Genomic DNA, 15,096 nt, shown 5'->3' with positions numbered 1-15,096 from the left:
TGCTTCTGAACTGTGGTGTTGGAGAAGACTCTTGAGAGTCCCTTGGACTGAAAGGAGATCCAACCAGTCCATCCTAAAGGAAATCAACCCTGAATATTCATTGGAAGGACTGATGCTGAAGCTGAAACTCCTATACTTTGGCCACTTGATGCGAAGAACTGACATTGGAAAAGACCTTGATGCTGGGAAATATTGAAGGTGGGAGGAGAAGGGGATGACAGAGGATGAAGTGGTTGGATAGCATCACCAACTCAATGGACATGAGTTTGAGTAGACTCTGGGAGCTGGTGATGGACAAAGAGGCCTGGCATGTTGCCTTCCATGGGGTTGCAAAGAGTCAGATACAACTGAGCGACTGAACTGAACTGAAACAGCAAGGGGTAAGCACCTCATATGAATATGACCATAATCTTCAAACATTTTACAAGTAACATTTAGCTTGAAAAATCAAATACACCTGCTTGAACTAACAGTAGCAAAGAAACACATAATCCAAGAGCCTGACCTGAATCATACCAGGTATGCAAAAGTTGCAATCTTCACCTAGACCTTATGATCTTAGTTGCAAAGAATCCCAAACTACAAGCCTATTTTTAAAAGCCGGCTCAAATGTGACAACAGTGGTTTTACTCAGACCAGCATCATTAAGTAATATTCAAGTGTCCTTATACAGGAGAGAAAGTCTTGAGGCTTTGGAAAGTTTCTTAACAGCCTCTTTGAGCATCCCACCCGCTCACTTACCAAGAATAAAAATATGTTCTGAGTTGTTTCCAAAATTAAAAAAGATACCGTATATAAAGTGCCAAACTCAGGGCTTGGCCCACAGCAAACCCTCACTGAGCAGGAAAGCTACTGCAGTTGTTTCCAACACTGTACCTTCACTGTGTCGAAGGTCAAGGACTTACTAGTATCAGATACCGATCAATCCATGATAAAAATCTCTCCTGAAATATTTAGATAAGGATCAAATATCTAAGGACATATCAACAAAAAATACCAGAAAAAAAACTCACCATCTCACTGTGTTGGTAGTGTAGTCGCTAAGTCGTGTCCGACTCTTGAGACTGGGGACTGTAGCCTGCCAGGCTCCTGTCTATGGGATTCTTCAGGCACGAAAACTGGAGAGGGTTGCCATTTCCTTCTCCAGGGGATCTTCTCGAACTAGGGATCAAACGCAGGTCTCCTGCACTGCAGCAGTCTCCTCGCACTGCAGGTAGATTCTTTACTGACTGAGCCACCGGGACAGCACCATCCCATTAATTCTTTACTTCTATTAGGTTTACCATAAAATGGACGGTAATTACTTAAGAAATAGTATTCCTACCAACGTGTACCACATGGTGCCCAGAAAGGGGCAGTGTAAGCAGATGCCAGAGTCCCATCTTTGCCTGCACACCTTCAGGCCTTTGTCAATTATGGTGATCAGTGAGATACCTTGACGCTACATTCATCCACCAAATACCACATAAAGGGTACTACTCCAAATTTCAAGACTGTCAAGTAATTTATCACCTGGTATTCAAGAAAAGTCCAAAAAAACAAATTTAAACCAAGCCAATCTCCCCTTCCCCACCACCCAACACATAGACACACAGTAAAACTTCCATCCAGAAAAGGGAGTTTCTTCAATTTGAGGCATTTTATATGTCAACTTAGACTTGGGGTGAAGAGCAGAAAAAGGAATAAATTAATACAACTAGCAAGCAGTGGTAACCACCACATGGAACACAGATTGTCTGCTCTGTGGGATTCTTCCACCATGCTCTCTTCCTCAGGGTTCAGTCCCATACCCTCACTTCCAGAGGAGAAGGAAAAAGCATTTCCAGGATTCTGAATAAAACCCTCAGAAAGAGCAGAGGCACTGCCTCAGGTAACACAGCTCACCCAAGCATTCTTCCATCACCTACACACGAAGGGGCTCTCCAGTCTACACTGCACCCTCTGCTCTTCCAGAGTCTAGACTCCCGTCTCCAGCTTCCAGACGGGCATCTCCACGCGTGTCCCACAGACCCTTCATCCTGCCCAAGCAGTGTCTCACCGTCTTCCACCTGTAACCTTTGAACCTTCATCTGGTACTGAATTCCTTCCCCCGATGAGTAAGTCTACCTCACTCACAGAACCTTAGCCAAGCTAGAAAACGTAGGGTCATCTCAGTATCTTCCGCAGAAGGCGAGCCAATGTTAACCTACTCCAAATGTCCCTGGCTCCTCAACTCCTTTCCAGTCTCCCCAGCTCCCTCCTGCCCACTCTGAACCCCACTACATAAGTAGTACCTTCATCACTGCTCATTTCAGGGCTGCACTAGGATTCTGCATGACCCCGCTGACTCCACAACCTCCTCCAACCCCTCTTCCACGTGATAGAAGGTGACGTTTCTAATGTTTCTCGGGCCTCACAGCATTGCAAGCCCTTCAATCCTTTGGGTCAATTAAATGAGGCACTGCTCTATATTCCATTTATAGGCAGTTCTAGATGCCATTGAAAACCTTTCACAATCTGGAATAAAAATGAGCTGCCTTTGCCACTTGCCCCACAAAACTTAGATGTTATTACATTGGAACTTTAAAATGTCAAGTGTCCTCACACCTTCGTACTTCTGCTCACACAATTTTTATGCCTGAAATACACCACCCACTCTTACCCTAGGATCTTGTTATAACAAAAATAACCTGGGATATCAGACTGCTAAATGTGTGGGAAGGAGGCAGGAGAAGCAGAAACAGAAAAGGCCAAACACTAACTTCTGGAATATACCTCAACAGGTTTCTACACAAATATGAAAAAAAAAAAAAATATATATATATATAATGGCCTGTATCTCTGTGAGAAAGAACTTTTTTCATTGTATGATCACACAAATTGTTCTAGTACATGGGGAGCACACAGCTGATCTTTAATAAACTACATTATATTGCCAAAAATCATAAAAATCATCCTTGGATAAAATTACGTGTGTATGTGTGGGCTCAGTTGTGTCTGACTCTGAGATGTCATGGACTGTAGCCTGCCAGGCTCCTCTGTTCATGGAACTCTCCAGGCAAGGATACTAGAGTGGGTACCCATTCCCTTCTCCAGGGGATCTTCCCAACCCAGGGATCAAACCCAGGTCTTCTGCATTGCAGGCGGACAGTCTTATTAGATAGTCTTACTCTGATGAGCTGTTTCTCAGACTTCAATATGAGTCTGAAAAATCCTATAAAATCAAATGATTTCTCTTTAACATGTGAAAATATTCTGACTAAAATGCCGTGAAGAAATACCCTACTCATCAGTGAGGGAAGACGTGCATGCAGACAGAGCTGTGGGCATGCAGCCTGTGACCCAGAGAAGGTCGTCAGGGACCCGAGCCCACACCCCTGTCACCACCCACGTCTACTCAGTATGGGACTCGTCTCATCCACTGCTTCACATGAAGGTGATCTCAGGAAACCCCTCCGGAAATGATTTGCTTAAACAAAAATACTTAAGATGTTCATAAATCAAATCTCTAATACCAATCTAAAGTGATAACCTATATGTTCCAATCAAGAGCTGGATATCAATCAAGAATAGGATATAATATTTTATACTTAATTATATAAAAATACTATGTAAATCATATTACCAGATTCCTATTAAAAACCAGGTGGCGAGGTGGTAAAGAACCCACCTGCCAATGCAGGAGACATCAGAGACACAAGTTCAACCCCTGAGTCAGGAAGATCCCCTGGAGGAGACATGGCAACCCACTTGAGTACTCTTGCCTGGAGACTCCCATGGACAGAGGAGCCTGGTGCGATACAGCCCATGGAGTCACAAAAAGTCGGACACGACTGAGCACAGCACAGCAGCAACAGAGTTAAAAACTTACCACATATAAAGCACAGGTCAGGGCAAATCAATCTCTATTTTTTATGAACAGTATGATAAAATTCACATGTTCCTAAATACAAAGTTAAAATATAAACTATAAAAATGAAGGAAAAAAAAAATGAGCTGATTCTTTTAAAACCCAAAATAAAGTAATGTTAAAGGATACTGATCTGTCTGTGGTCTTCGAAAGTTCTCTGGAAGATTGGCTTCATATAGTAGTCTTGCTTTAGTATTTCCCATATCTTGCATGCACTGTAATAAAAAAAAAATCAAATATTTTCATTACTCATATAAACATTAAAAAGTAATTCCTATACACATACATATACATACATACGCATATATACAAATACCAGATATTTATCATTTCCAACATATATTCTGATTCATTTTGATATCTGGCAAAACTAATACAATTATGTAAAGTTTAAAAATAAAATAAAATTTAAAAAATAATAATAATTTAAATCATAACCATGAAATTACTCAAATTCAAAACAGAAGCATAGTTTTAACTATTCATATTTCTTTAATATATGTAGATCCACCATTTTCTAATGCTTTTTTCCATGACTACAATACCACCTTTTTTTATACTTATACTTCCTTAAAGTGGGTTCCCTGGCAGTTTATGGTATGATTGATGTTTTAAATGTTATCACTTGAACAACACTGCCATTTCTAAGCCCAAAAACTCAACATCAAATTTTCTTTGTCTTGAGCTTCAAAATACTCTGAAGTTTTCATAATTTACATTCCAGACCACATGGAAAGCAGCAAGAGAGAAATGCTGGTGTCCTGGAACTCTACAGAAGTGGATTCACTTCTTTTAAGATTACTAACTTCTTTAAGGGTTATTAGCTTCTTGAAGATTCTGCTAAAAGCTTTGGATTCTCCTTTCCCTACCAAAAAAACTGCCTAATGGTTAAATTTCACATACAAGTTCATGAGCTCATAGGACTCTCCCTAAAAAATCTATCAATCCCAAGAGCAAAAACCACTGCTAAGGAGACATAAGATAATTAAACTGGTTAAGTGATTATTTTCTTTCTTATTTTGCAATGTATTTTTTTTAATTTATTTATTTTTAATTGGAGGATAATTACTTTGCAATATTGTGATGGTTTCTGCCATACATCAACATGAATCAGCCATAGGTATACATATGTCCCCTCCCTTTTGAACCTCCCTCCCACCTCCCACCCCATCCCACTCCCCTAGGTTGTAACAGAGCACCAGTTTGAGCTCCCTGCAGTCACAGAGGAGATTCCCACTGGCTACCTATTTTACATATAGCAATGTAAAACACCTGGAAAGAAGGAGACCAAGAAAAGGTTGCATAATATCTGCAATGAAACAAAAAGATACAGCTCACAGAAACTACAAAAATAAGAAAACAAAGTTTCTAACACGGGAACAAGAGTACATAAAAATTTTAACAAAAAATTTAGTAAGACTAAAAACAGTATCTGCTATACATGTCATATCTCATTGATCCAAAGTTACATTTTTCTTCATATTATAGTATTCATGGAGTAAAATGCATCTTACAATTGACCTAGTCTTGTTAACCTATTTTTCCTAATTAGTCTAATAAAATGTAAGTGCTTCTTACAACCAGTGATATAATCCTACATTCAATAAATATGACTCTATAGATTTTATGCAAATATTATACATATTCTCTTTATCTAATATAAGTCATTAACATTTTATTTTGGTAAAATAAAAAATAATTAGGAATAGGTGTAAGTGTGGGGCTTCCCAAGTGGTGCTAGTGGTAAAGAACCCGCCTGCCAATGCAGGAGACACAAGAGGTAGGTTCCATCCCTAGGTCGGGAAGACGCCCTGGAGAAGGGCATGGCAACCCACTCTAGTATTCCTGTCTGGAGAATACCATGGACAGAAGAGCCTGGCAGGCTATAATCCATGGGGTCACAAAGAGTCAGATACGACCAAAGTGACATAGCACAAGACATAAGTCTACATTGGGCTTCCCGGGTACCTCACTTGGTAAAGAATCCACCTTCAATGCAGGAGACCCTGGTTCAACTCCTAGGTCAGTAAGATTCGCTAGAGAAGGGATAGGATATCCACTCCAGTACTCCTGGGCTTCTCTGGTGGTTCAGATGGTAAACAGTTCTCCAGCACTGAGGGAGACCTGGGTTTCATCCCTGGGTTGGGAAAATCCCCTGGAGGAGGGCATGGCAACCCACTCCAGTATTCCTGCCTGGAGAATCCCGTGCACAGAGGAGTCCGGCAGGCTACAATCTATGTGGCTGCAAGGAGTCGGACACAACTGAGCAACTAAGCACCCGGCACACAGCATGAGTGTACACTATAGCGAATTATTTAATTTTGTTCTAGGGATGCTATCTATCACAATTAGACAGGAAGGAAAAAAAGAGTTATAAAAATCTGAAAGCAAGAGTGATATGAATATAAAGAGCCTTTCCTAGAGGAGACCACTGCTGAAAAGTGACTTGATGCTGGTGTGCATGCATGCGTGCATAGCGTGTGTGTGTGTGTGTGTGTTAGCTGGGCCTGGGGGAAATAAGGATTCAATAACATCACAGATACAGAGAGATCACTGTGAAAGAAGAGGGAAGGCACTAGTAAGCTCAGATAATTTCTAAGTTTCTGAAAAGTAGAACAGAGTAGGGTGGGAGGAAAGTCTGTGATGTAAGGATTAGCGGAGATGAAACTGGTTCAGTCACTGGAGATGGTTAAACACAGGAGGCAATCTCAGGAGGTAATGAGAGTGCAGTACAAACTAGCTGTCCTCAAAGTTTCAAGACACTATGGGTTAGGGCCCTACTGTACACATTAAAATTTATTCCACTGGCCTTAAAGAGTAAACTCTGGTAATCAGCAGAAGAAAATAATGAAACAGCCTAACAGCTATAGTAGCAAGCATTAGCCTCAATACCTTATTAACATATATAAATATATGTATTATTATAAATTATACATATTGTATAATATATAAATTGAATACATATTACAATATATAAATTGCTTATATATATGCCATTTAAAATTTTTTAAAATCCTAATCTAGATATTACTACCCTAATTTGGCAGGAAAGGAAACTGAAACTGCAAAATGTTAAGTGACAGGTCTAAGACTTTCCAGAAGCATTTAACTTCTGACAGAACCCACATCAGCCATCAGCCGTTTAGACACCCCAGGCTGCAGCCAGTGGAACAGGGAACTAAATCATGCAAGGCTTAAGAATACCAGGCTCTCTGCTTTAGAGGCTCAGTTTTCATTTTACTGATGAGGAAACAAGGCCAAAGAGGTTCCCTACTGCGTAATTCAAGGAATCAGTTACAGAGCTTTAAAAACATTTTAAAATAGATATTTAAACAGCAAACTACAGCTCATCTCAAAATTAGATTTTAAAAAAACAAGTCAAGCATCCAGTAACCACAAATGTATTGATATTCTTGACAAAGAAATCATTGTAAGACTATATGAAATACAAAGTCAACATTCATTTTTACTTTAAGAAAAATATATTAATGTATTAAAGGATAAGTGAAATGTATACTCTGAAGTCATGATAAATGCCATTTAGGTAGGGCATATTTAAAAATTAATGTTATTTACTATGCCAGTTAAACTCAATCTGTCCTCCTTTTATATATCATATGGTCCTAGAAAGATAAATTTTATACTGTACTTTTTGATAAACCACCTTCATCCAAAATCATAATTATTACCATTATAATTGCAGAGGAAGACTTCACCTGGAAATGGTATAATAAAACTCAGTTAAGAATAGCAAAACCCACTATTATAAGTATTTTTCATCAATCTATAATCTGTGTGATTTTAGCTTCTCCACACAATCCAATACATATTACAACATCTGACCAAAGGCTCACATATCATTTGAGATTCAATTTTTTAAAATACTATTTGAATCAAAATGCTGAAAAGCATCTACAGGCTAACATACTATCAAGACAATCTAATGAAGATGATATATTTCTATTCCTGAAACTTTCTAAGTAGACAATATTATATCACCCAGCCTTAGTTTTGCAGTAAAAAAACAATAAAACTAATATTCTAAAAGATATTTTTAACATTTTACAGAGACTAAAGAAAATTTAGGTTGTCAAGTTTTAATTGGCATTTAATTAGATTTGTGTAATTTAGTAAACATACAAAAAAACACACCAAAAAAAGTGGGAATAGACTTTTTAAAAGATAGTATCAATAAGTAACCAAACCAACGTAGTAGGAAATTTTTATTTTTGTGTAACACTACTGTATATGTTTTTCACATCAATGGAGCATCTCCAGTGGAAAAACATGAAGTAGCACACAAAGACAGTTTTACTGAAAAGGGGGCTGTGAAATAAATGCTAAGATAAAAGGCAACAGGAACAAAGTGTGCCCAAGTTTACATCGTCATGGTCAGTATCAGGAAATAAACATAAAAGGCAAGATAAACGACAGGCCACTGAAGTTCCAACTCAATGACATATTCTCCTGAGAATAAAACTCATCAAACTTTTTCTTTCCTTTAGTCTTCCAAAATCCTGAAAAGCAGAGCTCTTTGTGGAGTTCAACAAAGGGATATGACTACTCCAGGACACAGCTCCTATTTGTCCAAGCCCAGCTAAAGCTAGGGGCTTCCCCGATAGCTCAGCTGGTCAAGAACATGCCTGCAATGCAGCAGACCCCGTTCGATTCCGGGGTGGGGAAGACCCGCCTAGTCCAGCCCAGGACCAGGGTCTGTGTTTAAGAGCTAGAGCTCATGGGCCTCCCCACTGCTTCATCCTGTGCATGCTCCCTTTTCCCTATCTGTCCCTGGAATGTTCCCTGCATTTTCTCCCTCAGATACTGAGAAGTACCCAGGCAACAAGCCTTTAAAGTCAAAGTCCACTCAGGAAGCTTTTTGTGTAGTTTTCATAAATTTTTAAGTGTGTACTGACTTGTCCTTTGGGGTTTACTGGCTATTTTTTAAAAATGGAGTAAGTGGAAAACAGAATAACAGCAACAAAATAAAGGACTGAAATTACTAATAGCTTTGTTGCAAATGATTAGTTTACAACGTGGCAATTAGATCTTCCAAATTCCCAATGCCACAAATGCAAAACATTAAAATAATCAACAGAATCTTAAACATTACTGTGTAATGGAAGGATGCTACACATCTATGTTAAATCTGGAAGTAAAAAGGTTAAATGATATAAAATACTTCAGGAAGAATATTCAAGAAACTGAAAACTAAGGTTCTTCCTATGGTGTTGGAGAAGACTCTTGAGAGTCCCTTGGACTGCAAGGAGATCCAACCAGTCCATTCTGAAGGAGACCAGCCCTGGGTGTTCTTTGGAAGGAATGATGCTAAAGCTGAAACTCCAGTACTTTGGCCACCTCATGCGAAGAGTTGACTCATTGGAAAAGACTGATGCTGGGAGGGATTGGGGGCAAGAGGAGAAGGGGACGACAGAGGATGAGATGGCTGGATGGCATCACTGACTCGATGGACGTGAGTGTGAGTGAACTCCGGGAGTTGGTGATGGACAGGGAGGCCTGGCATGCTGCGATTCATGGGGTCGCAAAGAGTCGGACACGACTGAGCGACTGATCTGATCTGATCTGATAAGAGGGAAACAGCCTGGCGTGCGGCAGTCCATGGGTCGCAGAGTCGGATGCAGCCGAGCAACTGGACTGAACAGACAGCGGGAAGCCGGGTGGCTGCGGGTGCAGAGAGGAGGGAGCACTCGCTCACACGTGTGTGCCTCAGACCTTTACACCAGGCCCACCTGCTCGCCGCTCCCCAACACAACAAAACCGTGAGGGGCCGCGGCAGTCCTGCACTGACCCCAGATAAGGTCTTATCTGGAGGCAAGCCAGGGCACCCGCAGAGCGAGGAGCTCGCCCTCACTGGGCGCTCCACCTCCAGCAAGAGAACAGCCATCACAGACGTTCAGTGAGTACAATGAACACGTTTAAAACCCCACCCAAGAACGTCTGACTCTCAAAGTACATTCAGAACATAAACACAGCGTTTATTTACCACATGTCTTCCCAGGATCAATACTTTCATGACTGTTGCTTAAGATGGTATCAGTGAAATTTCAAATTACTTGTTTTTGCTTAGGATTTCAACGTGTTTGGTTCTGTGTGGGAGAGGGAACATTACTTGCTCTATTATTTTCTATTCATATTTAGAACACAAAGACTAAAAATTCCAAATTTCCCTAGCTGAACATACATATATATATATTTTATTAAACCTCATAATTAAACAAAGCAAGTGAGCCCTTGCAGTCCCTGGTGATTCTTCATGTCCGTGACTCACCTCTACTACCACTTGCAATTTTCCAGAATAGTTTTCTATCTTCCTCTCAAAAGCCACCAGGATTTCCTGCATAGAAGCAAGCTTTTCAGGACTGGTTTCAAGATCTTTGGGGTTCCAGCTGCTGGAAAAGAAGGGCCACCAGTTTTGGTCTCAGGAACTCTTTGGAAATATTTAATACAGAGTCCATTCCTTCAGTTTTCATGAAATTGTATTTATGGAGAGCTGATCTCTTTCTGTTTCTTTGTTTTTAAGAACAAAGTAAGTAAACCACACATATTTAAAACTTAAAATTGTTAAATGATGATGTGGAATCAGAGGTACCAGTTTTCTTATTTTTCACAATTTCTAGATCTTCTCAGATCACGATTCATATGTTGCAGCACTGGCTGGCTACTAACAAATTCAGAAAATGAATTCCTTTTCTTTTAAGCAGTAAAATTAAACACTGTTGTGACAAAACTGGAAAAGTTTCATATGACAGTCTTTTATCATCTCCGCTTACTCTGCAATTCACACCACCTGAAGTCCAGGAATAAACCACTACACCGGTCCTAGGTGTTCAGGCCCAGCAGGCGGCATCTGGACTCTTGCCTCTTCTATCAGAAGACTAGGGACTCTCGCTTTCATGTCTGTGCACGTTTACCCGGAATCAACCTTGTCACCACTGCTTTAGCTCAAGATTCAGTCACCCACTGCCGAGGCCACTGCAGGAACATGTAAGGACTTACATTCTTAGAAGAAAATGATATTAGACACTGCTCTTCAACTTAGACCTCATTACAAGCTCCCGAGGCTGTCCCTCCATAAGCCACCCCTCACAGGACCAAGGCCAAACCAGCCCCAGCCTGCAACTTTCACCTCTGCCCCTATAACCGCACCAGTCTCTTCTACTTCACTTTCTCAAACACAACATACTTTTCTGTCTTCCTGCCTAGAAGTCCCTCTGCACACTGTTGTATGCTTTTAGAAACCGATAAACAAAGGTCAATGTCAAAAACAGTAATGAGACATTTAAAAGACATGTTTAGCAAATCGCCAGTCTAGGTTCAATGCATGATACTGGTTGCTCAGGGCTGGTGCACTGGGACGACCCAGAGGGATGGATGGTACAGGGAGGGAGGTGGGAGGGGGGTTCAGGATGGGCAACACGTGTACACCCGTGGCAGATTCGTGTTAATGTATGGCAAAACCAATACAATATTGTAAAGTAATTAGCCTCCAATTAAAATAAATAAATTTAAATTTAAAAAAATTTTTAATAAATAAAAGACATGTTTAGAACTTGCGATATCACTGGATACTGGTAATACTTTTTTAAAACGGAAAAAAGGAGCCACTCCTAAGGAACAAGCTGAAGATGCTCTGCGTGCTGAGGATCTCTGAGCCAGCAAGCCTAACCCCGAGCCCAAGCCTACAGAGTACCAGGCCAGGACTTCCACCACACCTGCTGGTCTCAGGCACTCTCCAGTCACACCAAGCAGCAACTCTGAACTGCTGTGTGTGACGAAACAAACAAAACAATCGTGTTCCCAGATAATGAATTCAGTGGATTCATTCACTGCCCCCCAACAAATTCCTGCCCTGCGTGAGCACCCACTCTGGGATATATGTCCTTATCTTCAGGTAGCCTGCGATTCCTTTGGCTATACTCTCAGTCCACCTAGAGTAGCCAGCACAGAATTAACGGGATCAAGGAGTGACTTCCACTAAGTAACATCTCACCATTTTGTTCACTGCTTTGATGCAAGAACTACAGCCAGTCACAAGGAAAAGGAAATTCTATTACTGATATTGTTGAAAGTTTAACCTCAAAAACAATGAAGAAAATCAACAGAAAAATCACAGTCTTGCACATTCAAATTCAAAAAAGGGTTTTTAAAAAATTTCCTCCAATGGATTGTTTAAAATGCAAACCCTCCACTGAATTTCACAGATCACATGTTGTTATAGACAGTGTCATATTTATTTCCCTCTGCACCTACAGGTAAAAGATAAACCCAGCAATGTGCTGCCACCTCGCTCTGCTTCTGAGGACACAGACCATATCATGATCCTGGCAAGAAGTCAGTATAAGTTGAATCTCAGTCAACTTAAAAAGTTCAGTATGTACATGAGGCCACAGTTTGAGACATTTCATCAGCTTGATGGAGCTATAATGAGCACTCCTCCCATAAAATAAGAAAAAAAGTTGCTTGACCTGGGATCTCTTGAATAAGTATGTACCAAGAATTGTGTACTGAAAGCTTATTATGTGTCTGATTCTATACAACACTACAGAAATTTATCTAAGGGTCAAAACCTTGAGGGGCTTCCCTGGTAGCACAGCTGGTAAAGAATCTGCCTGCAATGCAGGAGACCCTGGTTCAATTCCTGGGTCAGAAAGATCTCCTGGAGAAAGGATAGGATACCTATTCCAGTATTCTTGGGATTCTCCACAACTCAGACGGTAAAGAATCTGCCTGCAATGCAGGAGACCTGGGTTCAATCGCTGGTTGGGAAGATCCCCTAGAAGAGGGCATAGCAACCCACTCCAGTATTCTTGTCCGGAGAATCCCCAAGGACAAAGGAGCCTGGCAGGCTACTATCTACAGGGTGGCAAAGAGTCAGACACGACTGAGCAACTAAGCACAGCAAAACACAAAATTTTGAGAGGTTAAACAATGTTCTAATACACACAGGTGAAATGTGGTTAAATCATGGAATGCTTCAAATTAACTGTTTTAATGACAATTTTACTCTACTAAATATTGCTTGTCATGGGGATCCTGTAACAGCACTGATGGTTTTTGAAGATGCAAGAAGCTCCTTAGCAAAAAACCAAAAACACAGAAAGAAGTACTAGATTAAAGAAACCAAAACCCACGCACAATATTTACAGTGAAATGTAGTAATGGAGTTCAGTTCAGTTCAGTCACAGTCATGTCTGACTCTTTGTAACCCCATGAAACGCAACATGCCAGGCCTCCCTGTCCATCACCAACTCCCGGAGTCCACCCAAACCCATGTCCATTGAGTCGGTGATGCCATCCAGCCATCTCATCCTCTGTCATCCCCTTCTCCTCCTGCCTTCAATCTTTCCCAGCATCAGGGTCTTTTGAAATGAGTCAGCACTTCACATCAGGTGGCCAAAGTATTGGAGTTTCAGCTTCAACATCAGTCCTTCCAATGAACACCCAGGATTGATCTCCTTTAGGATGGACTGGTTGGATCTCCTTGCAGTCCAAGGGACTCTCGAGAGTCTTCTCCAACACCACAATTCAAAAGCATCAATTCTTCGGCACTCAGCTTTCTTCACAGTCCAACTTTCACATCCATACGTGACCACTGGAAAAACCATAGCCTTGACTAGATGGACCTTTGTTGGCAAAGTAATGTCTCTGCTTTTGAATATGCTGTCTAGGTTGGTCATAACTTTCCTTCCAAGGAGTAAGTGTCTTTTAACTTCATGGCTGCAATCACCATCTGCAGTGATTTTGGAGCCCCCAAAAATAAGTCAGCCAGTTTCCACTGTTTCCCCATCTGTTTGCCATGAAGTAATGGGACCAGATGCCACGATCTAAGTTTTATGAATGTTGAGCTTTAAGCCAACTTTTTCACTCTCCTCTTTCACTTTCATCAAGAGGCTTTTTAGTTCTTCTTCACTTTCTGCCATAAGGGTGGTGTCATCTGCATATCTGAGGTTATTGATATTTCTCCCGGCAATCTTGATTCCAGGCTGTGCTTCCTCCACCCCAGCATTTCTCATGATGTACTCTGCATATAAGGTAAATAAGCAGGGTGACAATATACAGCCTTGATGTACTCCTTTTCCTATTTGGAACCAGTCTGTTGTTCCATGTCCAGTTCTGACTGTTGCTTCCTGACCTGCATATAGGTTTCTCAAGAGGCAGGTCAGGTGGTCTGGTATTCCCATCTCTTTCAGAATTTTCCACAGTTTATTGCGATCCACACAGTCAAAGGCTTTGGCATAGTCAATAAAACAGAAATAGATGTTTTTCTGGAACTGTCTTGCTTTTTTGATGACCCAGTGGATGTTGGCAATTTGATCTCCGGTTCCTCTGCCTTTTCTAAAACCAGCTTGAATATCTGGAAGTTCATGTTTCACGTATTGCTGCAGCCTGGCTTGGAGAATTTTAAGCATTACTTTACTAGCGTGTGAGATGAGTGCAACTGTGCGGTAGTTTGAGCACTCTCTGGCATGGTAGTAATGGAAGAAACCCACAAATCCCAAGACGCCATTAGGTAGGGATGAGGCATAATGACCAGCAGATACGCCCACAACACCTAATGAGGCGTTGAGTGGGTCTGAGAACAGAAGACTAAGACAGTGGAGACGTACCAACTGGAAATTACTGTGAACCAAGAGGAAGATGGCACACGAAGCTGAGGGATTTCACCCACCCCAACAGCAAGGAAGCGCAAGAAGCTGGGAATGCGGAGAGACCCCACAAGAACCACCAAATCTCCGTCAGGACAGGGCCCCACATTGAGCAGAAACTCCTGGGAAATGATTCAAAATGGAGAAGGACAGGAATCACGGAGATAAAGGAACAGAAGGTTCAGAAAAAAGTGGGAGAAAACGAGTGGCTTTATGTTTTAAACACCTGAAAACAACTGAAGAGACAGGTCTGTGTAGTTAGAAAAGCTATTTTGAATATTAATGCCTTTTAAAGGTAATGAAAAACCAATGTCACATAAAAATGATCAACAGAAAATAATCAAGGTCAAATCTCATACAAAGTTGTCAGAAGAGGATGCTTGGGGCTGGTGCACTGGGACGACTCAGAGGGATGGTATGGGGAGGGAAGAGGGAGGAGGGTTCAGGATGGGGAACACATGTATACCTGCGGCAGATTCATTTTGATATATGGCAAAACCAATACAATATTGTAAAGTTAAAAAAAAAAAAAAAGATGTGGAA

At 41.0% G+C, this 15,096-nt stretch overlaps 1 protein-coding gene across 5 annotated transcripts in view; it reads right to left on the bottom strand.

The window, feature by feature from the left end:
• Window positions 1-15,096, bottom strand: part of SMAP1 (small ArfGAP 1) — a 189,784-nt gene that overhangs the window by 96,294 nt on the left and 78,394 nt on the right. For all 5 annotated transcript variants that reach the window (XM_070376177.1, XM_070376179.1, XM_070376181.1 and 2 more), the window contains one exon: window positions 4,019-4,104. In XM_070376177.1, coding sequence (XP_070232278.1) covers window positions 4,019-4,104 — 86 coding nt within the window. The remainder of the gene's footprint in view (window positions 1-4,018; window positions 4,105-15,096) is intronic.

Source organism: Bos mutus, chromosome 9 (genome assembly GCF_027580195.1).
Source record: "Bos mutus isolate GX-2022 chromosome 9, NWIPB_WYAK_1.1, whole genome shotgun sequence".
Lineage (NCBI taxonomy): Eukaryota > Metazoa > Chordata > Mammalia > Artiodactyla > Bovidae > Bos > Bos mutus.
This window is presented reverse-complemented; position numbering and strand designations above follow the sequence as displayed.